Source organism: Mus caroli, unplaced genomic scaffold, assembly GCF_978045245.1.
Source record: "Mus caroli unplaced genomic scaffold, Mus_caroli_1 scaffold_3, whole genome shotgun sequence".
NCBI lineage: Eukaryota > Metazoa > Chordata > Mammalia > Rodentia > Muridae > Mus > Mus caroli.
Window position 1 is genome coordinate 42,372,087 of NW_028227258.1, and position 17,467 is coordinate 42,389,553.

The window sequence follows — 17,467 nt, forward strand, 5'->3', positions numbered from 1 at the left end:
TTAGAGACATAATAGGGATCAGGCATTTCCCTTCTCAAGATTAATCCTTCAATCTACAGTTTCCTGTAATTCCCATGTAACAAAGGGAAGATGGTGGAGGTCAGAATGTATCAGACCTGTGTGCTGAGCACAGAGATGGGAAGCGAACTGGTCCACTGTTGTTCCCTTCCCAGTAATGGACAAACTTCCTAGGACATTGGCATAGCTTTGAGGTTTCATGTCAAGCTTGTCCGTGAGTTTTAAGACTGTCACAGGGCGTGGTGAGAGAAGCTGGGTTCTTTTACTCATATTTCCCCCCCCAAACTGTAAATAATCTTCATTTACAGTTTCTATTCCAATTCCCTTGGGAATAAAGGGAAACTAAGCAATGGGTCTCCCCTAACTTGATGGCCACAGTGGAGTGAAGGTTGTGGCTCAAAAGGAAGGCAGCCACCCCAGGGCAGAGCTTACATAAGGAAAGGAAAGGACACATCAAAGGAAGGAATGGTTATTAGCAACAGAAAATACTTGTGTTGCCCCTGGTTCTAAAGTAAATGCTTTCGAGCCGTTTTCCTTCATAAGTTTGATCCCTACACGTCTTGATTACTTTCCTATTAGTATGAGAAGACGCTATGACCATCGTGGTGGAGCGTTAGGTGGCAGGCAGGCATACATGGCATTGGGGCAGTAGCTGAGAGCTCATATCCTGAGATAACAACTGTGGGGAGAGAATGGATGAAGGGAGGGAGGAGGGAGAGTGAAAGAAAGAGCATATGTCTATGTGAGTATGTATGTGTGTGTGTGTCTGTCTGTCTGTCTGTCTGTATGTATGTATGTGTATATACATATATTCCTAAGTACAACATGCTTGGTCTGTATAATGTTACTTTGTTTCCGGGCGGCCCTTTTATTATTGGATAAACAGAAGACTCTCTCCCATCCTCAGTATTCCTTAGTTACCTGTGGTCCCTTGTGTAGCGTTGTAGCCGTAGGCTTCCCCCAACCATGTTAGTGTGTCTCTGAGTCAGTGATATAATGAAGATAAGTTATGTTTACTCTTAATATAGGACATTATAAAATCAGGAATCATGTGTTAAAGGTTTAATGATTTAATAGGCAACACCAATGCTTCTCTCTCTGAGAAGCAGGTATAATTTCCCCTACATTATTATTTTTTTCTTTTTCTTTTTTAATTGAGACTAGAATCTTCTCTTGTCCATTACAGCTTGACCAGAGTTTCCCCACCCTCCACTCCTCCCGGCTCCTCTCCACCACCCTCTCCCCAAGATCCAAGGCTTTAATTTCCCTTCAAAAAAGGGCAACCTTCCAAGAGACAACAATCAAACATGACAAACAAGATAGAGTATGACAAGGCAAAAGCCCTTGTGCTGAGGCAAGGCAGCCTTCTGGAAGGAAAAAGGTCCCAAGAACAGGCAAAAGAGTATTTTTTTTTTAAACAATGATAGACCATAGGTATTGAAGAAAGGTAATCCGTGGAAATAAACTGTACGGAAGCACCCCGCATCCCATGCCCCAGAGCACAAGCACACTAATATACACTTGCGATCCACCTGTGCTTCAGAGGACAACCTAAGTCAATAGATTCTTTATTCCCACCATGTGGGTCATGAGGACTGAGCTTAGCCCATTGGCCTCCGCAGCACGTGCTTTCCTAAGGCACCGTCTCACTGGCCCATCTACTCATATTTATATAACAGATGTTTTGACAGCACTGGTGTCAGTCAAGGCAATTAACTCCTCTAGAATTGTAATGCTGAAGTATATAAATTATTTATTGAAGTTATAACTCAGGAAACACATGTTCTTCTGACACATGGTTTAATGTTACATATAGTTCAAAGTTTTTAGGTTGTCAGAACAGTTTAATTTCTGTCATGTAAAGGATCCAGAACGCACCGCCTTCCCCCAGTAAACCTCAGGCACACCAGTGTTGAATGCAAGCTTTGCATTTCTTAAAAGCTCTCCAGCTTCGCACATTTGTTTTTCTAATTCAGTATTTATTAGTATTTGTGCTAGGTGTACACAAATTTACACATTTACACAGGCCTGGATACAGAGACCAGGCCCTTAGGGTGTTCTGCTCTATTAGTCTCTGTAGGGTCTCTCATGTAACCTATAGTGAGGCTGGCAGCCTTCAGTCTCTACCACCTACAATATGAGCTTGTCTGGCCAATCCCTGCTTTTTATGTGGATGCTGAGATCTGAACCCTCGCCCTGTGTTTTCACAGCAAGTACTCTTAGCCAGCCCTTGAGAAGTTGGTTTTTGAGTTTCACATGAATGTCTCCACTCAATCCAAGGTGTCCACAGAAGGAAAAAACTGAAAGAAAAGTCTAACTTTAATTTTTTTCAAACCCCAATTTTTAATGATGGTTCTTAAATGCTTTAACCTCCCCTTTAGTTCACCACCCACCAAAGGTAATGGAAAAGAAAGGATACAGGGGTTGGGGAATGGACCTGTTTAGCAAGGTTCTTTGGAGCAGTTCCCATCTGTGTTGTCTGGAAATCAGCAGTTCTCTTCACAGGTCAACAGCAGCTGCTCGATCTACTCACAAACACTCACAGATATATCAGCAGTCCTGTTCAGTAGAGTCAGGTTAGCAGCATCTATGGCCCAACCTAGAAGAGACAGCCAGGCCTCAGCACTAGTCAGCAGGAGGAACCAGCAGGAACCCAAGGAGAAGTTCTCACCTGTGCTTCTCTCAGTGAAGGGAAGATCAGCAAAGATGCGAGACGAACAAGCATTCACAGCTAGCTGTACCAGCAAGCCAAGCTCCTCGGCAGCCAACACTGTCTGTTGAATCCCTTTTTATATCCCTCCAAACATCCCCATCCACGGGTCTTGACTCAGCAGGTGCATCTGTCTCAGCTGATGCCCTTTCTCCTGTGTCTGCTTCAGCAAAATATTTCTTCATGAGTCTGCCTTAGCCTTTCACCTGTATCCAGTTCAGGAAAATATCCCTTCAAGTGTTTGTCCCAGCAAATCACTATCCAACACAACTGCCTTTCCAAAGAACCTGTAAGTTTCCATTTCAGAAAGGGCAAGTGGGAGCTTTTATCCGCTTTGTAAGTTATACACTGGAAATCTGCAGACCCAAGTAGAGAGTGGTTCAGCCTCTACAAGTACCTCTCTCAGTACCCAGAGGATGCCCTTTCATAGTCTCTTCAGTGGGTCTCTAGCACTAACATGTGTAGTAAGGAACAGCTTGATGTGAGTAGCCTGTGACGCTACCCGAGACCATGGTGGGCTCCTAGCCTGTGCTGTTACTGGGGACCATGTCCCTGCAGCAACAGGAGTCTGTTACCACCAAAGGACAGGTGGATGTCCTTGGTCTGGACTGATGTCAGTTGACGTGTTTAGGGGAGATGAGTAGATTGGGGTGCATGAGTTAAAACATTCACACACACACACACACACACACACACACACACACACACATGCAGACATACACACACACTAAAAAGTTAGAAAAAGGAAAGAAAAAAAAAAAAGCTTGGGTCCCAGGCATGTTGCTAGCATGTTCCATAAGATCCTGTGGAGTAAGTACTGCTTTCTTATTTTAAAGATTATAGATTAGGAAATTTGCCCTGTGAAGTTTTTAGGCAGGACTGGACTCCTAGAACTGCAGAGCCTTGTAGTTTAAATCATTAGTATCTCTTGTGTGATTATGCAGTTTTAAATTTTAGACAAAAACTTTAGCCAAGGGAAGTCAGCCAAGGGAAACGGACACTAAATGAGGAATGTCAGTCCTGTAGCCAATCACATGTCCTCGAGGGTGGAGATATTATCAACTAGGCAGGTGCTTCACCCGCCCAGCACACAGACAGCTTTCTCCCTCACCCGTGGGAGAACCCTGAGCATGAAGAAGCATTATGCTAATGATGTCATTGCCTCCGAGTTTGATTACCTTTGATTGTTTACTACTTACATGTGTTTTCATGTGCCTTAATTTCATCACATGGCAATTTGGAGCCATATTGAATATCTATGGGAAGTAAAGGTATAATATGGATATTAAGTCTCTCCTAGAAAGCTGACTCCCAATGACAGGGACCCTTCCTTACATTTGTTCTTGATCCCTTGATGTGGGTGGACCTATGCCTAATTCACAGTAGGCATTTTAAAATAAAGATCTGTATAGGAAGGACCATTTCCTTCTAAAACCAATATTTAATTTCTTGTTTTTAAATAGAGTAAGAACCTGCATTTTAGCGGCAAACATGTTCTAAAGGAGTGCGGCTAAAAGATCTATATCCGTTAGTTGTACTTGCATGGATATATGTTTTGTAAATCTTTTTTAAAAATGTAACGGAAGTAAAAGTTATAAAAGTCGTTAGTGAAAAGTAGTCAGTTTCTGTAGACTTCTGAGTTAGTTCCACTTCAAATCAGGGTTTGGGGTTTAAGGAAAAAAGACTCAGGGTGCTTAAGGACTTGGGAGACAAAGTGCTGAAAACATTAATAACTGTTAAAACAACTTAAGAGACCACAGTTGTGTAAAAGCTCCCATGAGGCCATGCGAAGGGGAGGCCGGTGTTGTGTTTTAGTAAATGTGACTAATGTGCTAGGATTTATCCAGTTTCTTCTCTCCACTGCCTGTGTGACACACAAATCTTACGCCACAATGAGCAGAAGATGGTGCTGTACTGGGGTCTGCTGTGCAGTGCTTCCTTAGTCACTGGAATTGTAGAGTAATCCTCCAGACAAGCTTAGGCTGATTGAAGGAAATAAACAATCATGTCCACTCCGACAAGCTAGTGAAGGGACTTTCCAGCTCCTCCTGGGACTCATACAAATGGTGGGATAGAACACAAACCCCAAGCTTGTTTGATTTTCTCCGTAATGACTTCACCTTACATCATTTAAAAATTACTAAATTTAGTCATCAAATAAACCTTAATTGGTAATAGGGTGATAAAAGTGGTTGACTTATCTTGGTGTCTAATTCCCCCGCCCCCATTATTTTATTTGTTTTTTTTTTTTTCTCTGTGACCTTGTAAATTCTCAGGCATCACCAGACTTTAGTTTTGCTTTTCAAGAATAATAATTATCAGAAAGTATGTTCCAAGATTGCTACAGTTTGTTCATATTCTCCTGTCAGAAAAAAAATAAAAGATTCTTGAGTGAAAAATGCAGTTTAATCCCTCTTTATTATCCCAGTATAGTGTATTTATTAACAAAGTGAACAGAGACCATTACATCTTTTTCAGTATATGCTTTTCTTTTTTAAATATTTTATTTTATATGTAAGGATGATTTCCCAAATGTATACCTCTGTACTAACTGTATCTGTTCCTGGAGTTCCCAGGGACCAGAGAGGGCCTGGGATCCCCTGGCACTGGAATGACAGAAGGTTGTGAACTGCCATATGGGTTCTGGAAATCAAACCCAGGTCCTCTGGAAGAGCAGACATGGCTCTCAACTACCGAGCCATCTCTCCAGCCTCTTATATGCATCCCTTAAGTTGAGGAAGTGAGGTGCTTCTGAGTTCTCTAATCACACACACACACACACACACACACACACACACACACACACACTTTCCTCTGGAGTTTTGGTTCTGTTTTGGTATGAAAGAAGGTCTCTCACTGTGTAGCCAGGACCTCACTGTGTAATCCAGGGCAGCTTAAAACTGGTGTCAGTCCTCTGGTGTCTGTCTCTAAGTGCCTATAATGGAAGGACGCAGCAAGATCTATGAACTAAATGATTCTACAGGTAGAAAGAAATGTGTATTGGGACAGCAAATTGCCAGGGTGCCTCAGAGAACAGAGGACAATTACTAGTGGGGAAAGCCTTGTCAGTGTTATGGGAGAGGTGGCATGGGAGGTAGGGGGAGAGCAGGGCAGCCTGAGGGTTAGCATGAGGACTTTTGATCTGTCACAGGCTGTTAGGCTTAACCAGGAGCTGGATGCCCTTCCCCAGGTCGTTGACTTTAGATAAGGGGTAGATAAGGGAAGTAGCAGCTTTCCTGGTGAAAAAAAACAGCCTTTCTAGTACTATTATCTAGTAAGAATCCTGTCTGAGATCAGTCCAGGCCTTCATCTAAGACACATGCTTAGCAGCACTGCCATTTGTGTTGCTTGGCCCTAACAGTGCTGAGATTGCGGTGTATGTATACCACCATAACAGTGCTGAGATTGCGGTGTATACCACCATGGTAGGCTTCTTTGGGGGCTTTGAATAGACAAAATTAAAGTTACTCTTATATCATATTTCCTATAACCTAGCCACTGTGCGTAGAAGGTTTTCTGAACTTGTTTACATTTCTGAAATGGGTTCAATTCTAAGTTTACCAGATTTAATGATTCTATTTCATTAAACATGAATATTGTTCAAATTACTTAGAAAAGGTAAAATGTTTACAATTTTCATATAACCCTGATACTGTAACAACTCAAAACAAATGATTATATCAGAGAGGGTTACAATCCACAAATAGATGCAGGGAATCTACTTGAGCATTTATTTTATAGAACCCGTGTTTTGATTATGTACAAATGAGTTCTAGCACTGTGTATATGTTGTTGTTAATTCTAGAAGAAATTAAAACGGCATTCAAGAGTAAAAATATAAAGTGAAAAGCCATGGGTAGAGGCCAGCTTCCAGCACTCCTCCAGAAACTCCTAGCTATAGTCATGTGGCCTTTTTGCTTTGGGACTATGGTGAGACAGAACACCATGTCCTGGGGAGGGCTGTTCACCTTATGGCAATCGAGAAGGAAGGGGAGAAAGAGCAGGGACAGGGGTCCCAATATCTGCCTCAAGGGTATGTCTCCATTGACTTAATTTCTCAATAACCCCCTACCCCAAGGTCCCGCCACCTGCTAGTAGCACTAGAACAGGCAGCAACCTTAACCCGTGGATCTCTAGGGGATGGTTCCCTTCCAAATGATAGCTTTTCTGAGAGGGTGAGAAGTCTCTTTAGAGTGAAGCGATATCACTGCTGCTCCGCCATGCAAAGCCCTTCTCTGGGTGGGTCCTATATTGTTTCCCCTCTTTCTTAAGCTCTGTTATTTACTGACATATTTGGCTGTGCTAAAATACAATCAAGATGGCAGTTCACGCAACCTGGCACTTGTCAGCTTGACAAAAGCTACAGAATTAGTACCCAGAGTTGGTCTGGAGATTTCTACCTATCAGTGTAGCCTTGAGGTCTCCTATCTTGAGCTCTCTTGCCTTACCAGCATTGAGCTTTACCATCCTTTTGTAAATGAATGGGTTTTAATAGCTATCCAACACTGTGACACTGGGGCAAGAGGGGGCAGTTTGGGAGAATGGCCACATCACTACTGTTGCCTTGCCTTGGTTCTTACCCCCCCCCCCGCAACCCTCCAACCCTCTCCCAACCCCCTGCACCTCCATTTCACATTCTAAGCCACTCGGACTTTTCTCCTGGTGTCCGTACCTAGACAGTCCCACTTCTGCCTTCCAGCCTTCAGTCTCTACTTTCCCCTGTGATCACAGGAATCTGTTGGTTGGGTGCTTTCAGGAACTCTTTGTTATACTCAAACCTCCCTATCAATCTTCCTTAAGTTTGCAGAGCCACCCACCTGCTCATCCCCCACTCTACTGCTCCTAGTCTAGGTCCCAATGATAAAGAGCCACCCTTAGTTCTTTTTTCTTTTTTCTTTTTTTTTAATTTTTAATATTTTTTATAACATATTTTCCTCAATTACATTTCCAATGCTATCCCAAAAGTCCCCCATACCGCCCCCCACTTCCCTACCCACCCATTCCCATGCTTTTGGCCCTGGCATTCCCCTATATTGGGGCATATAAAGTTTGCAAGTCCAATGGGCCTCTCTTTCCAGTGATGGCCAACTAGGCCATCTTTCGATACATATGCAGCTAGAGACAAGAGCTCCGGGGTTCTGGTTAGTACATCATGTTGGTCCAACTATAGGGTTGTAGATCCCTTTAGCTCCTTGGGTACTTTCTCTAGCTTCTCCATTGGGAGCCCTGTGATATATCCAATAGCTGACTGTGAGCATCCACTCCTGTGTTTGCTAGGTCCCGGCATCGTCTCACAAGAGACAGCTATATTTGGGTCCTTTCAGCAAAATCTTGCTAGTGTATGCAATGGTGTCAGCGTTTAGAAGCTGCTTATGGGATGGATCCCTGGATACGGCAGTCTCTAAATGGTCCATCCTTTCATCACAGCTCGAAACTTTGTCTCTGTAACTCCTTCCATGGGTGTTTTGTTCCCAATTCTAAGAAGGGGCACAGTGTCCACACTTTGGTCTTCATTCTTCTTGAGTTTCATGCATTTAGCAAATTGTATCTTATATCTTGGGTATCCTAAGTTTTGGGCTAATATCCACTTATCAGTGAATACATATTGTGTGAGTTCCTTTGTGATTGTGTTACCTCACTCAAGATGATGCCCTCCAGGTCCATCCATTTGGCTAGGAATTTCATCAATTCATTCTTTTTAATAGCTGAGTAGTACTCCATTGTGTAAATGTACCATAATTTCTGTATCCATTCCTCTGTTGAGGGACATCTGGGTTCTTTCCAGCTTCTGGCTATTATAAATAGGGCTGCTATGAACATAGTGGAGCATGTGTCCTTTTTACCGGTTGGGATATCTTCTGGATATATGCCCAGGAGAGGTATTGCTGGATCCTCCGGTAGTACTATGTCCAATTTTCTGAGGAACCGCCAGACTGATTTCCAGAGTGGTTGTACAAGCTTGCAATCCCACCAACAATGGAGGAGTGTTCCTCTTTCTCCACATCCTCGCCAGCATCTGCTGTCACCTGAATTTTTGATCTTAGCCATTCTGACTGGTGTGCGGTGGAATCTCAGGGTTGTTTTGATTTGCATTTCCCTGATGATTAAGGATGTTGAACATTTTTTCAGGTGCTTCTCTGCCATTCGGTATTCCTCAGGTGAGAATTCTTTGTTCAGTTCTGAGCCCCATTTTTTAATGGGGTTATTTGACTTTCTGGAGTCCACCTTCTTAAGTTCTTTATATATATTGGATATTAGTCCCTTATCTGATTTAGGATAGGTAAATATCCTTTCCCAATCTGTTGGTGGTTTTTTTTGTCTTATTGATGGTGTCTTTTGCCTTGCAGAAGCTTTGCAGTTTCATGAGGTCCCACTTGTCAATTCTCGATCTTACAGCACAAGCCATTGTTGTTCTATTCAAGAATTTTTTCCCCTGTGCCCATATCTTCAAGGCTTTTCCCCACTTTCTCCTCTATAAGTTTCAGTGTCTCTGGTTTTATGTGAAGTTCCTTGATCCACTTAGACTTGACCTTAGTACAAGGAGATAGGAATGGATCAATTCGCATTCTTCTACATGTTAACAACCAGTTGTGCCAGCAAGAAATACAGGACACAATGAGAAGACCAAACCTATGGATAATAGGAGTGGATGAGAATGAAGATTTTCAACTCAAAGGACCAGCAAACATCTTCAACAAAATTATAGAAGAAAACTTCCCAAATCTAAAGAAAGAGATGCCCATGAACACCCTTAGTTCTTATGATGCTCCAGGCTTCTGTCTACTTCCTCTACTTCATCTCTTACCTTTCTAACTTGTTCACTGCAAACTCTGTCACCATCTCTCCCTTCTGTGTCCCAGTGAAACAATGTCTGTTCTCATGCTGGGTCCTGCCCTAGGTCTGAGGCCCTGATGGTTAACCTTCTGTCCTGTATCTGTAAATTCATTTGAAGACTTCCCTCTATGATGCAGTGTGTTCTTTCTTTTGGTCATAGCTCTTGACTTTGCTTTATTCTGCAGGCATGCATCATTATAGATATAATCTTTGAGAACTGAATTAGTTTATCTTTGATCATCACAGACATTCGAGGGCAATTCATAGTCACATGCTCTTGGCGTACAGAGAACACATACGTGGTAGATATTGATTTGAAACCCTGTTATGTCTTAGGTCACTATAGTCTTTGTTAGTCCTTACTCCCAGGCTCCCAGCTTCTAATAGAAAGATAATAAAACCCAATTTATAGTACTTTGATGCAGATTAAATATGATAATATATGCAAAGCATATAACAAAATCACAGCCTATGGCATAAATAGTAATTGTCCGTTAGTGCTATTGTTACAATTGCTATAGCTCTGTACTGTTAGAAGATCTTGTTTTGTTTCCTGGTATTAATGAGTTTCATTTAACGCTATGGCTAATTTCTAGCAGGACAAAACTGAAAACAGAAGTTTCCCATTAGCTTTACTATTAAATATAAACCTTTTCTCATTACCCTCCAATATTCTATTCGTACTTTTCTTTTTTTTTGGCCTTAGAATATTTTGCAGGTAATTGCTTGCTTTTTAAGGTTTCACCTGACAGAGGACCAATTACTGTGAGTGTTTGTGAAAAGAAAAGTTAGGAACATATTCAATTCTCTCCACCCAGCCATTTCTGCACTATTTTGCAATCAAGAATTCATATTAAATGAATTCCAAATGATTACAGCTAGCAGAGCTTGCTACTTGTTAGTGCCCAATAGACCAGGACACTGGAGGGGGTTTTTTTGGCTTCGCGGGACTAAGACATTCTATTTTTTAAATTTGTTAACTTTTGTTAGACTTCCATATTCTGTCAGAATTCAGACAGATGGACGACTCAGAATACCTAGTCTTTGTAACAAAGCAAGGAACAGGGGGCTGGGATCGGAGCTCAGTTTGTACAGTGCTTGCCTAACAAAGCCCCGAATTAGATTCTCTGAATCTAGGTGTGAGGATACAGACCGTGAAGGCCGTGGGAGGATCACGAGTTCAAGGGCATCCTCTGCTTTGAATTGAGTTTGAGGCCGGCAAAGACAACATGAAGACTTAGTCTCAAGAAGCAAGTGAGAAATTCCAAATCCACTGAGCATCTTAGGAGACGAGCATCTCATTAGGCTATGCTTTCATAGAGCATTACCGTGATGCAGTGCATACCATTCTTTGACTCATGTGTCTTGTGCTTCTTCTTAAGCAATGTTCTTTTGAAATTAAAGTCACAAGAAGATGATTCATTGTGCAGAAATATTCTCATTTACCCCTTTTCCAACTGAAATAATGAACTCATCAAGAACAACAACAACAGCAAACTGCAGCAAGGAAAACATCAAGAGTTGATCATAGTTATTCAAAGTATATGTGTCATCTTCCATACTGGTCATGACAGAGTGAGAAATAGCACTGGTGACTGAAGTAAGACCCGAGCATTGACAAAAGAACCACACAATGCCAGAGTCCAAAGTACCAGAAGAGGACTGGATGCCCTGTGTCTCCTGTAGCAGTCAATATTAATGGTGTGATATTCTTGGTAATGATGGCCAAGGACCAACATCTAATAGGCAAATTGTTAAAACGCTATGTGAGTCAGACGATGTACCTTTTGCATTTCATGTGGTTTTTTTTTTTTTTAATCTCTATGAAAGGAATGCTATTATTTTTATGTTTGTCTTATGGATGGAAGACTTAGGGCTTCAATCAGGAGCATTACAATTATCACATAGCTTATAAAAGGTAGTAGCAGGACTCAACCGGAAGTCAAACCCACTCCCAGCCCTCTTAGTCCTGATGCTACATGTTGAGACTCCTGAATTTGTCCCTGAGATTAGAAGACAACTTCTCTTTATAACTGCAGCATCCCTTGGATAGATTGGGACCATCATCAACCCATCTCTGTTTAAAGGGCTTTAATGCAGCCCTGTACAGAGTGACAAACGGTGATTTTACTGAAATTTGGTTATAGCAGTGGTAACATTTTAACCTTCACAGGAAGATAAGAAGACAAAAATCTAAGAGTGAAATACTGTGTTTCCTCAAGACAGTTTCTGGAGAGCCTTCAGGCCAGCCATTCCATGCAAGTATATAGTCCTGCATAGACTGCAAAGCTAAGAAAAGGAGAGTATGGTCACAGTTGGTGGGTAACCAATGGACCCTAAATATTTGTTTAAAATCTGTAATGGCTCTGCAGCTGGGAAGGCTCCAGCCAGCAACTCAGAGGAGGAAGGCTCACAACCTCAAAGCGCTTTTTCTCAGGCATGGGTCTTGCTTGAGTTTGGTCTTTTAACAGCTTCACTTAAGGCTCTGACTGTTAGCACCACTGCCTGTCATTATTAGCTATTCAGTTAGCACTCTGCTGGACATTCTTCCTAAAAGAACACAGTGACTCACAGTGTGATTCTTGATGTCCCTAAGAATCTTAGCACTAAAAAATGTAAATCTCCCAGTAAGGATAAAGGAGATGTGTGTATATATATTGCAAACACAGGTGAAGTGTGTGTGTGTGTGTGTGTGTGTGTGTGTGTGTGTGTGTGTGTGTAAAAACTGTTCTTTAGGAAAATAAAGTGTAAAATCACAAACACAATTAAAATTTTTGTTAAAAGAAAAGCTCAAGCATCAGTAAAAATATTTCTTACTGGCTTTTCACCCTTTGAACATTTTTCACATCATCAATTCCTTGAAAGAAATGCTTCTGAAATGATGTCCCTTTATAAGTCAGTCAGACCACAGACGATGTACCTTTTAAAACAAGAAAGCGGTGATGTCATTAACATGAAAGAGAGGCCATTCCTGCTCATGGCTCCTGACTTAGCTCTGGTTCAGGGAACTCCAGAGCATAGCTATTAGATCATTCTGCTTCTTCTCTCACCACCTCGAGGGACCTCCTCTGCTTTTTAAACCCAACCCAGCCCCTTGCTCGAGTGATGCCAGCCACATGTCCACCTCCAGGTCCATGCCTTACCCATGCCCTCTGCCCAGACAGCTTTAACCAAGAGAACCCCATGTTTCACTCTCAGATGTCAGCTCTCAACTCTAATGGTATTTTCTTACTTAGATTTCCTTTGGTCACTGTCTCTAACATTTCAGTAGCCTAATATTTTTCTCTCTCTAGCATTTGGGCTTCATTTGCTACTTTAGTTTGTATTACAAGTTGATGGTTCATATTTTATTTATTTTGCATATAGTCTGTCTCTCCCCAAGAGAGAATAAACTCTAGGAAAAGCAAGAATTTTTGTCTTGTATCTTCAGTGCTGAATCTTCCAGCCCCAGAGGCATGCCTGGTGCAGACGAGACACTTAATAAATTATTCTGAGTATATTAACAAACACATACATATGTGAAATATGTCTCAATGTGCTGAAGGTAAAGACTAAAACAGTGGACAGCATGGTCAAATTTGGTGCGGATGAGGAGGAAAAATGTAAATATTGCACTAAGCCTGTGTAATGGAGGGTGGACTGGAGGTCAGCCAGGTTGAGATTGTGAACTTGCTTGTGTTCAGTGTGCTGAATAGTTTTATTCCACCTTAACATGAGATTCAGCTGAAAGGCATTTTTTTAATTAGTGCTTGGCCTGTGAGGGCCCAGCCCAGCTGGCAGCCCTGGGTTCTATAAGAAAGCAGGCTGAGCAAGCAAGGAGGAGCAAACCAGTAAGCAGCTCCCCTCCAGGGCCTCTGCATCAGCGCCTGCCTCCAGGTTTCTGCCCTGTTTGAATTACTGTCCTGACATCCATCAGTGATGAACGACTACTGTGTGGAAGTGTAAGCCACATAAGCCGATTCTTCTCCAACTTGCTTTATGGTCATAGCGTTTCATCACAGAAATGGTAACCCCAAACTAAGAACCAAAACTGTCTAAGTTAATCCTCTGGGCCATCATATTTGAAAACATAATCTCTGTGGCTGTGCATGTAGTTCATTTAGCTTCTGGTTTAAAAAAAAATTTTTGAAATTGGGAACTGTGAGTGAAGCTAAAGTGAAGAACATCCCATATCTATGAACATAAATATAAATATCTTCACCATTAATGATAGTGATTGTGAGAACAATAGAATTCATTCTTTCCCAGATGTGTGCTGCTCAGTTCACTTTGTTTTGTAAATAGTGCAATTGAAGCATAGAGTTTGAGATCTTATCCAAACTGAAGACTTCATGTGGCAAGACTCTAGAACTGTGCAGCAGAACCTACAGGATACAACAGTGTGCTTTCCTCTTGTAACTACTGTGCCAGGTCAGCATGTCTGACTTGCACACCGGAAACAGGAGGAGCTATTCTTAAACTTAATATACTAGTGAGACTACATGGACTCAATGAATCCTCCGCACGGCTGTACCACGCACATCGACTTACCTTTCTCTGTGGTGTCTTCAGCTTACAGAGGAAATCGGAAAACTTGAAGATAAAGTGGAATGTGCTAATAATGCCCTGAAAGCAGACTGGGAGCGCTGGAAGCAGAACATGCAGAATGACCTCAGGTCAGCGTTTACAGACACGGCAGAGCAGAACATCCGCTACTACGAGCAGGTAAGCCCGCGATTCTCGAAAGCACTTCGTGGTTCCGCGGTCCGCTCTTGACTGTCCACTTGCTCTGTTGAAAGAGTCAGGAAATGAGTCGGAAGTCACAGCCTCCTTGGTGACTCCATTCTGGTGTGGGTTCCTCCTCTGTTGATTGCTCTGGAAGGATTACAGTCCTCAAAAGAGGGTTGCATGCTCCTGATGGTGCCCTCACTTTCCTCTTTTCTATGTCTATCTTACAAAGAATTTGCAAAGAAAGAAAAACAGCAGATGTTTGACGGAGCACAGAATCAATCCACAGCTGTCCCTGAACCCCGTGTTTTTTTCGATCCCACAGCTACTTAAGAAGCAACAGGGAAGAACAGCTGATCTACAGATCTATCTGTACAAAACTAACAAGCATTTGGGGAAAACCAGGTTATGCTCTGTTAGCACTTTTCTTTTTGAGTAATCATTTTGAATTTTGCAACTAACAGTCCTCAAAGAGGTTACTTTCTCAAATGAATTCTGTAATGTTATTGTTTTTTCCACCCAGCATAGTCTAAATATGCTTTCCTGGAAGCATATTTAAAATACATGTCTCTAATACTGCCTCTGGCAAAAAAATAAATATATGAAATTAGTAAATTAGGGAATTTATACTATATAGCTAAAATAATTATGATCTTATATGTAGCTTAAATTTAGTAGTTATTTTTTGTAAGATGGACTAATATGGACATATTCATAAAATAAAAATTAATTGTGCATTTACTGTAACCATGCATTATGCAGTAACCTGAAGATGGAACATAGCATGTATGACCACAACCCTTTTCTTCATAGAGCGATGCCCAGTAGAGGAAACAGTTAAAACAAGGCATCCTAAAAACTGTGATGCCCATTCTAGTATAGAAATACATTGCAGGGAATCTAACCTAATATAAAAGAGATGCAGTGATCCTCAGAGGATAGGTCGAGGCTGAAATCTGAATGTTGAATAAGACATCTCTACTCGAAGATGTGAGAAACCAAAATCCAGGTACCAAAACCTCATGGGCAAGAACAGAGAAGTGAGGGCCATGTTCAAACCATTTAGCTGTGTTGCAGGAAGAAGCTGAGGAAGTGTTGAGACTGTCTCACCTGGGGATCCATCCCATAAACAACCACCAAACCCAGACACTATTGTGGATGCCAATAAGAGCTTGCTGGCAGGAGCCTGATATAGCTGTCTCCTGAGAGGCTCTGCCAGTGCCTGACAAATACAGAAGTAGATGCTCACAGTCCTCCATTGGATGGAGCACAAGGTCCCCAATGAAGGATCTAGAGAAAGGACCCAAGGAGCTGAAAGGGGTTTGCAGCCCCATAGGAGGAACAACAATATGAATTAACCAGCACCCCCCAGAGCTCCCTGGGACTTAACCACCAACAAAAGAAAACACATGGTGGGACTCATGGCTCTAGCTGCATATGTAGCAGAGAATGGCCTAATTGGTCATCAGTGGGAGGAGAGGCCCTTGGTACTGTAAAGGTTCTATGTCCAAGTATAGGGGAATGTCAGGGCCAGGAAGCAGGGAAGGGTGGGTGTTGGTGAGCAGGGAGAGGGGGGAAGGGATAGGGGGTTTTCAGACACGAAACTAGGAAAGGGGATAACATTTGAAATGTAAATAAAGAAAATATCTAATAAAAAAGAAAAATATAAGAACAATTTCAAAAAAGATTAGGCTGATGAACACAGTTATCAGTTTAATTTCATCACTCCTTCTAAGAAGGCCAATGAGTTGTCATCTGATGATGCTCATTCTCTGTCCTTACTGTTGATCCTGGGTTCCTACCCTTTAAGTCATCCAAGCAGCTCAATCTGTCTGTAAACCTCAGGTTTAAATGATCTAAAATACTTCTCCTTCATGAAGTCCTTTTATCCAGATAAGGTGTCAGTATTGCAAATGTTTGGATCTGCAGTTATCATTACTCCTCGTTTGTGGTCCAGCCTGGGCATATTTATATTCTGGCATCTTAGTAACAATCAGCTGAGAGATGGCCATGAGCATGCTTTGTAAAGTTGGACAGGTGCATAGCAGTCGGGGGCCTTTTCCTGCAGAGAACCTGAGTATGGCCCCAGCACTTATGTCACATGTCACACCACACACAGCTGACTGACAGTAGCTTCAGGTCCAGAATATCCAATGCCCTCTTTTGCTGCATGAGTACACACACACACACACACACACACACACACACACACACTTACATAAATATAGAAATAAATCTTTTAGAAAAAAAGAAAATGCCTTAAAAGTGAGAATATATAATATACATGTTTATTATCATGAAGCATAATTTTATTAAAAATTATATGACAACTACTATCGATTTTTTTTAATGTAACCCCTGATGACTTTTCTAGTTTTGGGCTCTTTTGCTTGGTTGGGTTTTTTTTTCTTTATTTGCTTCTATTTTGAGAAGGAGTCGTGTTGTGCAGCCCTGGCTGACCTGGAACTTGCTGTATAAACCAGGCTGGCCATGAACTCATTAGACATCTGCCTGCCTCTGCCTCTCTCTCTGCCTCTCTACCTCTCTGCCTCTCTGCCTCTCTGCCTCTCTGCCTCTCTGCCTCTCTGCCTCTCTGCCTCTCTGCCTCTCTGCCTCTCTGCCTCTCTGCCTCTCTGCCTCTCTGCCTCTCTGCCTCTCTGCCTCTCTGCCTCTCTGCCTCTCTGCCTCTGTAGTGCTGGGTTAAAGGCGTGTGCCATCACACTGAGCTTGAGATTGAACTTAAAAAAACAATTGTGGGGGTGAATGTTCTTATTAATTCAGTTGAACCTAACTAAAATGTTTGGGATTTGGCAGGCCATCTTACCTAAATGTGTATTCGTGTCATTCTTGTACTAAAACTTGGTTTACACACAAGCATCACACCCTTGAAAACAGTTAAATTGACACTAACATGCCTAGGCACTACAAACTTCTTTCATAGCAGTTCACGTCACTGGGGTGTGTTTCTAACTCTGCCCCAAAGTGACCTGTATTTCTGTTACTGAAGATGCATCTTGTGCACTGCATCTTGGACTTGTTGTTTGGAAGAACAATTGATTTTTTTGTGATTTTAACTTAAAAAGACCCTGCTCCAGATGTCCCTGGTTTCCTTGGTGATAAATTTTTAACATCTCTGGCACATCAGTCCACCAAAGCAAGATAAGGAAGTCGGCACCGTTGAGTGATCAAGAAGTCTTA

The 17,467-nt window shown here is 42.0% G+C and overlaps 1 protein-coding gene across 1 annotated transcript in view; it reads left to right on the forward strand.

Annotated features, from left to right (window-relative positions):
* Snx7 (sorting nexin 7) overlaps positions 1-17,467 on the forward strand; it is an 88,253-nt gene that overhangs the window by 53,027 nt on the left and 17,759 nt on the right. Inside the window, exon 8 of the mRNA XM_021158200.3 lies at positions 14,114-14,266. Coding sequence (XP_021013859.1) covers positions 14,114-14,266 — 153 coding nt within the window. The remainder of the gene's footprint in view (positions 1-14,113; positions 14,267-17,467) is intronic.